The sequence below is a fragment of the Pelophylax lessonae genome (assembly GCF_965119305.1).
Source record: "Pelophylax lessonae genome assembly, chromosome: 6".
Lineage (NCBI taxonomy): Eukaryota > Metazoa > Chordata > Amphibia > Anura > Ranidae > Pelophylax > Pelophylax lessonae.
Window position 1 is genome coordinate 235,674,134 of NC_138773.1, and position 11,243 is coordinate 235,685,376.

Genomic DNA, 11,243 nt, shown 5'->3' on the forward strand with positions numbered 1-11,243 from the left:
GGCATTATGTTGCCTCCTCGCTGCCTGTTTTAACCACTAAAAAACCAGCACCATTGCACCCCAACTACATACATTGCAGTGCCAGAGACAGGAAGAAGACTGAGTGCCCCTGCAGATTTCTACAGGATCCAGCTGCCTGCACAACATGGGACATCCTTCACGTCTGGGAAGTTAGTTCACTAAAACTACAGTGAAATATTTTTTTTTTTTTTCCGTATATGGGAGTTGATATATGTGCCAAATTTGTCCAGCTAGTCCTGAGATTTCCATCAGACAGAGGCAGGTTGATGACCTACCTTTTCTCTACTGCCATTAAGGCTCCATTCACACCTGGGCGTTTGAGTGTTTTTCAGCTCCAAAAACGCTCAAAAAAAACGTTCTAAAACGCCCAACAAGTAAAACCCCATTCATTTAAATGGCCCCTGTTCACATCTGAGCGTTTTGCAAAACGCCTGTAGCTGAAAAAAGTACATGAGCTTCTTTTTGGGCTGATTACCAGCGTTTTTGATAGATGTCAATGCCTGCCTCCAAAAACGCCTGAAAAAAACGCCTGAAAAGCACGGTAAAAATTGCGTTAAAATCGCGGCAAACATGTTCTACTTACCTGCTCTGTTGCAGTGGATTTGCACAGAGCAGCCCAGATCCTCCTCTTCTTGGGTCCTTCTTTGCAGCTCCTGACTCCTCAGTCGAGTGCCCCCACAGCAAGCAGCTTGTTATGGAGGCACCAGAGCAGAGCTGCAGCTGAGTCTGTGCATTCAGACACGGAGCTGCAGTTCGACCCCGTCCCACTCTCTCCAGATTGGCTGACTGACTTTGATTGACAGCCGCTGGAGCCAATGGCGCCACTGCTGTGTCTCAGCCAATCCAGAGGGAGAGTCCCGGATGGCCGAGGGACTCCTGGACATTGCTGGACAGAGATCTGGTTCAGGTAAGTATTAGTGGGTGCTGGGGAGGCTGCTACACACAGGTTTTTTATTTTAATGCATAGCATGCATTGGGATAAAAAAAAAAAAAAACCTTCTGACTTTACAACTCCTTTAAGTGATGCAGCTGATCAGTTTCCTGCCTCCAACATATGAGGAGGCTTAGCAGCAGACTGATACTTGGCTCCTGTCTAAATTAGCCCTATTATATACGTATGAATGGGAGTTAGGGACCTTAGATTGTAAGCTCCTTGAGGGCAAGGACTGAAGTAAAGGTACAATATATGTATGTAAAGCGCTTCGTAAATTGACAGTGCTATACAAGTACCTGAAATAAACATGTGTGCATGGAGCAGGTCCCACCTGGTCCAGAGTAAGGTAGGGTGACCAGATGTCCCCGGTTTCCGGGGACAGTCCCCCCGACTGAGAACACTGTCCCCGTACCATGTCTGTCCCTGGATTTGACAGATTGGATATGAATTTTGCCGCACCATCCTTCCATACCTCCCTTTTCAGCCTGACTGTAGTCCTATACCAGTTAGTTATTAATGTTTGACTATTTATGTTCTAAGGACAGGTGTCAAACACAAGGCCCGTGGGCCGAATGCGGCCCCCCAGGTCATTTCATGTGGCCCTCATACCTCTCCTGCAGCTGTGACACCCCCCCCCCCCTGTCTCTGCCACCACCTTCTGTAGTAGGCAGCAGAGAGAACAGAACTCCTTCGCCAGATCCTGCATTCCTCTGTGCAGCTGCAGAAAGGCTCATCTTTGCCCACCCCCCTTTTCAGCAGTCTGCAGCAGAGAGGAGGGCAGAACTCCTCCTGCAGATCCTGCACCTCTCTGTGCAGCCGCAACACCGCCTTGCCTTTGCCTCCCCTGGTCTCAGAATTCAGCAGACCCTGGAGGCTGACTCCAGCCCTCCTCTGGTTCTCCTCCATGCCCTGCACTTCTTGCCAGATCCACCCGCATCTTCTTCCTGGCAGCAGCACAAGGTAAGGGGGTGCATTATGATGTAAGGAAGGGTAGGTGACTTGACTTCTGATGGTGGGGGGATTCTTGAAATTCCATGTAAGGGTGTAAGGGGGTGTGGGATGCTCTGAACATCTAATCCTACAGATATAACCGGCTCTTTGAGGGCAACCATAATTCTGATGCGGCCCACAATGAAATTGAGTTTGACACCCCTGTTCTAAGGTATCCTACGTGTTGTTACCATGCAATCTTTTACTGTTCTGAATTGTTAATTTATATTATTGTTGAACCAAAATTCTTTGGTAAGAATAAAATACAAAATATGCCTTGAAAAGTTTTTTTTTTCCCCATCTTCATTTGGTAGTCATATCCCCAAAAATTCTAAGAATCTTTTTTTGTTTATCCTATGGACGAAATGTGAGAAATAATCATACAATCATTCCATAAACACATACCACGTACACTGCATGTATCATTTGAGGAAAATTTGCTTATAAATAGTTTACCATTTGCCAATAAAAAAGAAAAAATATATATATATGTCCCCGGATTTCATATAAAAAATCTGGTCATCTTAGAGTAAGAACCCCCCTTTTCTCCCACAGTTCTACCTTACAGGGTTGGAATCCAGATCGATTTATCCATTTTCATTTAAAAAGAATGTGTTTTTAATGCACACAAACTGCACTCAGTGGCTTTTATATCGGTCTGGTGAACAGCTTTATACACTAGCTGGATAAACTGCTTCAAAGGAAACACTGTTCTTCAAAGAAAAGGTCTGGAATTACAGAAGTCAGCATTTCAATTAGAACAACAAAACCCTGTGACTGTAGATTCCTCCACCTCACTATCAGGCTCCAATATTCATCATCCCGCTCATGTGAAGCGGGGTTCTAGCTGCTCTTTGTCCCGCTGCAGTGTTGGCTGTGGGAAAATGTTTGATGAGGTTTCAAGTAAATATTAGAACTTTAACTTCCTTAGATTACATGATCTGAAATAGTGCAGATCAGGGTTTGGCTGACGGGTTTTACTAGAGGAAGTGATGCAGCTAAGTGTTCCATATCCTTCCAGCTGGAGAGTTTAAGGTTAAAAAGAGGAACTAGGAGGGGGGGGGGGGGGGGGGGGAGAAGACGACCGACAACTACATTGCTGTGTTGAGGTCTGAAAATCAGGAGATTAGAAGAAAAAAAAAAAAGTTACAAAATAAGAGCCATTCATAAAGACGTTTTCTGGGTAAGGATATGAAGTCACCTTGATGATTTGCATTACATTATTAGGCAAGAGGAAATAAATCAATTCAGAATGCCTCTTGCACACGGGAATAAAAAAAGGCCACATGTTTTTAGGTTTATGCCCCGGATCTTGTTGACAAGAAGATCCTGAGTAAAATGTTCCGTAAAGACCTTGCAGAAACATGCGTAAAGGTGCGCAAGCATTTCGATGAATACAATTATTCTTCATAGCCAATGTTGTAATACGCTTATTTATACTCACGTAAACATGCATATAGACGATTAAACATGGGAATGCATGTAAATTACTGTACTCAAATGTAACATTTTCTATTTTAGTTTTACTGTTCTGTACTCATCGCTGTTATGCTGATCTTAACAGCCCATTCACACTGCCGCGACAGGATTTTGTGGGGCAACCTGTGAAGTCGCGGTGCACAGCGTGCACCACGACCTTGGCGCGACTTGCATGGACTTCATATCATTGAAGTCAATGCAAGTCGCCTCCAGGTCGCCCCAAAGTAGTACAGGACCCTTTTTCTAAGTCAGAGCGACTTGCGTCGATCCTATTAGAACGGGTCCTGTGCTATTCAATGGCGAGCGACCGACCACGACTTGTCAGGCGACCAATGGCTAGTGTGAATGGAACCTTACTCAGATGTGTGCATTGTTTCAGAGACAACAATGCATTCAATTTCAAATCAGTAAAAAAATATGGCGTTTTTCACTCCCGTGTGCAAGAGGCCTTACAGATCTGAGGTGGTGGATGCTCAACATGTTACACCCAAAATACGAGTTTAACGTATAGCATGTTGAAAATAATAGAACCTAACCTTTAAAAATGTTTAAGCTGAAGTTTAGGTAGAGCTGTGCTCATAAGTTTACATACCCTGGCAGAACCTATGATTTCTTGGCCATTTTTCCGAGAATATGAATGATAACACAAAACTTTTTTTCACTCATGCTCGGTTCAAACATATGCGATGCGGGAACCCAGCAAATCCACTGCGGGTTCCCGCATCGCATTCAAATCACAGGCAGTTCCCACTGCCATATGCGAATCGCTGGGGGTGTTAATACAAAGTTAACGACACCCCCAGTTCAGTTTGCATATCGCAGTGCGAACTGACAGTTCGAAAATGAATCGGATTGCATTGGTGTGAACCACCATGCGATCCGATCATGCTGCGGACCCAAAAAAAAGGTCCTGTGCGTGTTCAGTCTGAATCAAAAGCAAATTCAGCCATACAATCTGTATGGCTGAATTCGCATCGCACAGACATCGCATGTGATTTTCAGAGCAGTGCGCTCTGAATCACATGCAATGTCTGTCATCGCTATAGTGTGAACCGGGGCTCATGGTTAGTGTTTGGCTGAAGCCATTTATCAAATCAACTGTGCTTACTCTCTTTAAATCATAATGACAACAGAAATTAACCCAAATGACCCTGATCAAAAGTTTACATACCCTGGTGATTTTGGCCGGATAGCATGCGCACAAGTTGACACAAAGGGGTATGAATGGCTATTAAAGGTAACCATCCTCACCTGTGATCTGTTTACTTGTAATTAGTGTGTATATAAAAGGTCAGGGAGTTTCTGGACTCCTGACAGACCCTTGCATCTTTCATCCAGTGCTGCACTGACGTTTCTGGATTTTGAGTCATGGGGAAAGCAAAGGATTTGCGGGACAAGGTAGTTGAACTGTATAAAACAGGAAAGGGATATAAAAAGATATCCAAGGAATTGAGAAAGCCAATCAGCAGTGTTCAAACTCTAATCAAGAAGTGGAAAATGAAGGGGTTCTGTTGAAACCAAACCACGGTCAGGTAGCCCAACTAAAATTTCAGCCACAACTGACAGAAATATTGTTTGGGGTGCAAAGAAAAACCCACAAATAACTTCAGGTGCAATACAGGGCTCTCTGAAAACCTGTGGTGTGGCTGTTTCAAGAGGCACTATAAGGAGGCACTTGAAGAAAGATGGCCTGCATGGTCGAGTCGCCAGAAGAAAGTCATTACTACGCAAATGCCACAAAGTATCCGGCCTACAATACGCCAAACAGCACAGAGACAAGCCTCAAACCTTCTGGCACAAAGTCATTTGGAGTGATGAGACCAAAATTGAGCTTTTTGGCCACAACCACAAACACTGCATTTGGAGAGGAGTCCACAAGGCCTATGATGGAAGGTACACCATTCCTACTGTGAAACAGAGGTGGATCGCTAATGTTTTGGAGATGTGTGAGCTATAAAAAAGGCACAAGGCACATGGAATTGGTTCAGAATTGATGACAAGATGAATGCAGTATGTTATCAGAAAATACTGGAGGAAAATTTTCATTCATCAGCACGGAAGCTGCGCATGGGACGTTTTTGGACATTCCAACATGACAATGATCCTAAACACAAGACCAAGTCAACCTGTCATTGGCTATAGCAGAATAAAGTGAAGGTTCTGGAGTGGCCACCTCAGTCTCCTGACCTCAATATCATTGAGTCACTCTAGGGAGATCTCAAATACGCAGTTCATGCAAGACAGCCCAAGAATTTACAGGAACTGGAGGTTTTGCCAGGAAGAATGGGCAGCTTTACCATCTGAAAAGATAAAGAGCCTCATCCACAAATACCACAAAAGACTTCAAGCTGTCATGGATGTTAAAGGGGGCAATACACGGTATTAAGAACTGGGGTATGTAAACTTTTGATCAGGCTCATTTGGGTAGTTTCCATTGTCATTATGATTTAAGAATAGTAAACACAATTGATTGATAATAAATGGCTTCAGCCAAACACTAACCATGAGTGAAAGAAAAGTTTTTGTGTTATTTATATTCTCAGAAAAATGGCCAAGAAATCATAAATTCTGCCAGGGTGTATAAACTTATGAGCACAACTGTAGGAAATTTTTTACATTGCTGCATTGGTCCACCTTGGACCAATGTCAATCCGTTTGTTCCATACCTATAGGATCTCTGTAGAAGCTGGAAATCTCTGTACTAAGCAACACTACTACAGGGATTACTGCTAGCTTTTGGGTCCCGTGCTGAGCAGCTTCCCTGCTGCTTACTGAATCCAGGAGGTCTCTTACTCGGCATGGCCAGCATTTAGAGAATATTTTGCACTACAGCTCTGGAAGATTTACCCCCTTCACGACCAGTCAATTTTTTGCGATATGGCATTGCATTATTTTAACTGATAATTGCGTAGTGGTGCGACACTGTAACCAAATAAAATGTATGTCCTTTTTCCCCCACAAATAAAGCTTTTTGGTGGCATTTGATCACACCTGCATTTTTTATTTTTTGCGCTATAAACAAAAAAGAAGGATAGGCGATTTCGAAACAAAAAACAATATATTTTACTTTTTGCTATAAAACACATAAAAAAAAAATGTAAGCATATATTGATTGGTTTGCGCAAGAGTTATAGCATCTACAAACTATGGGATATATTTATGGAATTTTTGTTTATCTTTTACTAGTAAGGGTGGCAAATCAGCGACTTATAGCGGGACTGCAATATAGCAGCGGAAAAAAAAAGTTGGACACGGACACATTTTTGGAACCAGTGACATGAATAAAGTGATCAGTGCTAAAAATATGCACTGTCACTGTACTAATGTTACTGGCTGGGAAGGGGTTACAATCAGGGGCGATCAAAGGGTTAACAGTGTGCCTAGTCTTTGTTTTTGTACAGTGTGAAAGTAAGTGCTTTTACTAGGGGAAGACATGGATCCTTGTCCCTGCTTTGCAGGAACACAGGATCTAGGTCTTCCTTACTGACAGAACGGCAATCTGCCTTGTGTACATAGGCAGACCAGCAGAACATTCTGCCACTGTACAGAATAAACTGCATTAGTAAAAAGATAGGAAAGTATGTCATTATGTCATATTTACTTGTTTTAAACCTTTTTTTTAACCCTTCTTCAGTTTCTTTCTGGTTTCTTGCTTAGGCAAACATTGTCATACATCCCAGGAGTCCTCAGGAGGGGAGGAGGATAATTCTCAGCTAAACACAATTTCCTTTCTGCATGCCTGAGTTAAGGGCAGATGGATTCCAGGATGCAACTGCTACCTTAATCATCTGCCCTTACAGAGGATGGCAATGGCCAAAAAAAAGTTCTCAAAACAATTTCTGAACAAAATAAAGTATGACGACATGGAAGGTCGGGGAGTTTGGTTTGGATAAAAATGAATTAAATAGTGTTTTTGCATTGAGGTGTTCAGATGCAGTGGAGATCAGATTTAACAAATGTAAAGTGTTCTCTGAATGGATGTGGAGATTGTGATGTCACTGCTCCCCCCTCCATCTCATCCAATCAGGAAATACTTTGCAATCATTGAGAAAATATGTCTTCAATTAATGGTGCCCTTGCCAACCTCCTGTGTTCACAATGAAGAAGGGCATTTGCTCAGCTGGGGACAGGGAAGCTAATGGAGAACACTATAGTAGAGGTACCCACTATAATGTTTTCTAGCTTCCTCGGGGATCCCACAGGTATGTCACAAATGCTCACATTGTTCCAAGCTTGAATCAATGCAAATATGTAAAAAGGTGCCGCAGCTAAATTTCACCTATAAACGACAAACTCTCAGTAGTGACAAATATTAGGGAGCCTTGAAAGCTACAGAGAGAGCTTTGCCAGCTGCAGCATAAATGTACAACAGAGACATCCAATTGTGGGATGGAATAAAGATACTACACAAATTAAGACAATTTAAATATTTTTAGATGATTTACTAAACAGGCTTGATAGTGTTGGTAGTGTATTGGTCAGTTTTGGGATAATAGGAACGCATATTTTCTCTCAAACTCACAGAATGGGTTGGAGGACAAAAAAGCATCAATCAAGGTGGAAAGCCTGAGCACCACTCATTTGATAGATGTTCATGAAATCATACAAGGAGCTTACAAGTTACCAATAAATCCTCTGTAAAAGATCATTCACAGCATTTAGGAAAACCACAAATGCACACAAAGAACACCAATAAATTTTGCCGTCACCTTTCCCAAAAGAAATAGGTCACATGCAAAAACGAGTCATCCGTATCGCATAACACAAGCAAAAAGTCCAACTACTATGTACTAAGCAGAATAACCCACAGCAACCAATCAAGGCTCAGAGATCGGCAGACAGGTGACCACCTGCTAGGGTTACTTCTTTTTGCACATAATCTATTTACTTTGTACAGTCTCATTAAGCATGCCCAAAATGGAGCCTTCAGTATAATGCAGGAATGTAAACATGTTTCCAAAAAGAAAAGAGATTCATGTATTGGTTAGAAAAAGCAATGTTGCATCTTGCTGGCCATTACTGACAGCTTTTCATAATATTAAACATGTTTTTTTAAACTTCCATCTTCATTATCTTTAGGTTATCTGCACTGCAGCTACAAGACTGATAAGGGAAGGTTACACTGTGATCTCATAGGATTATGGCATTGCACAATACTGCCTGGCCTTCTTTTCAGACACGGGAAGCTGCAATATGAAGTAGTGGGAGTGGATAGTTACATTACAGGTAATTTGCCTGTGTATGGGACTCATATAGCACTGAGTTCTGGGAAGTGTCCGTGTTCCCCCACATCTGGAAGTACAGTGCCTTAAAAAAGTATTCATGCCCCTTGAGATTTTTCCACATTTTCTCATGTTACAACCGAAAACGTAAATGTATTTTATTGGGATTTTATGTGATAGACCAACAAAGTGGCACAGTTGTGAATTGGAAGGAAAATGATAAATGGTTATCAATTTTTAAAAAAAATAAATACCTGAAAAGTGTAGCGTGCATTTGTATTCAACCCCCTTTTACTCGGATATCTCCAACTAAATACTAGTGAAGCCAATTGCCTTCAGAAGTCACCTAATTAGTAAATATAGTCCACCTGTGTGCAATTTAATTGCAGTATAAATACAGCTGTTCTGTGAAGCCCTCAGAGGTTTGTTAAAGAACCTTAGTGAACAAACAGCATCACGAGGGCCAAGGAACATGCCAGACAGGCCAGGGATAAAGTTGAGAAGTGTAAGCAGGGTTAGGTTAAAAAATAAATATCCCAAGCTTTAAACATCTCACTGAGCACTGTTCAATCCATCATCTGAAAATGGAAAGAGTATGGCACAACTGCAAACCTACCAGGACACCACCTAAACTGACAGGCCGGGCAAGGAGAGCATTAATCAGAGAAGCAGCCAAATGACCCATGGTAACTCTGGAGGAGCTGCAGAGATCCACAGCTCAGGTGGGAGAATCTGTCCACAGGACAATTATTAGTTGTGCACTCCACAAATCTGGCCTTTATGGAAGAGTGGCAAGAAGAAAGCCATTGTTGAAAGAAATGCATATGAAGTCCTGTTTGCAGTTTGTGAGAAGCCATGTGGGGGACACAGCAAACATGTGGAAGAAGGTGCTCTGGTCAGATGATCCCAAAAGTGATCTTTTTAGTCTAAAAGCAAAAGGCTATGTGTGGTGGAAAACCAATACTGCACATCACCCTGAACACACCATCCCCACCGTAAAACATGGTGGTGGCAGCATCATTTTGTGGGGATGCTTTTCTTCAGCAGAGACAGGGAAGCTGGTCAGGGTTGACAGGAAGATGGATGGAGCCAATTACAGGGCAAGCTTAGAAGAAAACCTGTTAGAGTCTGCAAAAGACTTCAGACTGGGGCAGAGGCTCACCTTCCGGCAGGACAACGACCCTAAACATACAGCCAGAGCTACAGTGGAATGGTTTAGATCCAAGTATATTCAAGTGTTAGAATGGGTCAGTCAAAGTCCAGGCCTAAATCCAATAGAGAATCTGTGGCAAGACTTGAAAATTGCTGTTCACAGACGCTCTCCATCCAATCTGACAGAGCTTGAGCTATTTTGCAAAGAAGAATGGGCAAAAATGTCACTCTTTAGATGTTTAAATCTGGTAGAGACATAACCAAAAAGACTTGCAGCTGTAATCGCAGCGAAACATAGTTCTACAAAATATTGACTCAGGGGGCCGAGTACAAATGCACGCCACACTTTTCAGATATACATTTGTAAAAATATTTTGAAAACCATTTATCATCTTCCTTCCACTTCACAATTATGTTCCACTTTGTGTTGGTCTATTACATAAAATCCTAAATAAATACATTTATGTTTTTGGTTGTAACGTGACAAAATGTGGAAAATTTCAAGGGGTATGCTTCCTTTTTACTAGGGATTGAGAACCAGAAAAATAAACGAGCACTGGAATGATAAGGTATTTTCTATGACATTGCAGTCTTATTTTCCTAACTTGTGACTCCGTACGCCACCTCTCTGTGCGCAAATTCTAAATTTTATTAGATTTCTAATTCTAGACAATAGGCGAATACAACTATCACCATTTCAAAAAGAAAACATCTTACCTCTTCTAACTCAAAGGACTCCTTTGCCTGTGTTACAAGATTTTTTATTAATGGATTTGAAGCAGGCAGTTCCTTGTCTGGGGTGGATGTGGGTGGATTTTTTGCTGTTAAGTAGTTCTCACATTCCTGATCAGTGGACACACTCAAATCTTTAAACCCAGAATCCGCAATTTGTGAAGAAATACATTCAGCTGAGTTCATGGAGGTTTCTGCCTGGTTAATGCTGTTGGCTTCATGCAAAATGTCCATTGCAACACCATTTTCTTTTGGGAGGGTAGAACTATCATGACCATTCAAGTCTGTGACAACTGAAGTTGAGGCTTCCTCTTTAACTGTAGCAAGAGGTGAAGAATTCTTTTTGAACAGCTTCTGTGCCTTCTGTTCATTTTTATTTCCTTCCTCTTCATTATTCTTCATTAACTGCCCTCCTTCATCTGGAGACTGAACAATACTGCTATCCCCAACCGCTCGATTTCCACATAAGTTAAGTTTTGATAAAGTCTCCATGAGTCGAGCGGCAGTCTGGCTGGAAGCTCTGGTAAGAGGTGCCGGTTTGGTGGGTTCCGCAGTAGGAGGTGTAGTTAGAGATTTTGAGCTGCCTATTCGTTGGAGTGGAGTTCCAGAAACTTGAGAATATAACGAAGAAAATGCATTTGCAACTTCTGTGAGGACTTTAATCTGCCGAAAACGACCTGGTTAAAGAAAGATAAATATTAAAAAGAGCAAAA

The 11,243-nt window shown here is 42.0% G+C and overlaps 1 protein-coding gene across 2 annotated transcripts in view; it reads right to left on the reverse strand.

Moving 5' to 3' along the window:
• The window catches only part of ITPRID2 (ITPR interacting domain containing 2), a 198,400-nt gene that overhangs the window by 80,759 nt on the left and 106,398 nt on the right, over window positions 1-11,243 (reverse strand). For both annotated transcript variants that reach the window (XM_082260381.1, XM_082260382.1), the window contains one exon: window positions 10,516-11,207. In XM_082260381.1, the coding sequence (XP_082116507.1) occupies window positions 10,516-11,207 (692 nt within the window). The remainder of the gene's footprint in view (window positions 1-10,515; window positions 11,208-11,243) is intronic.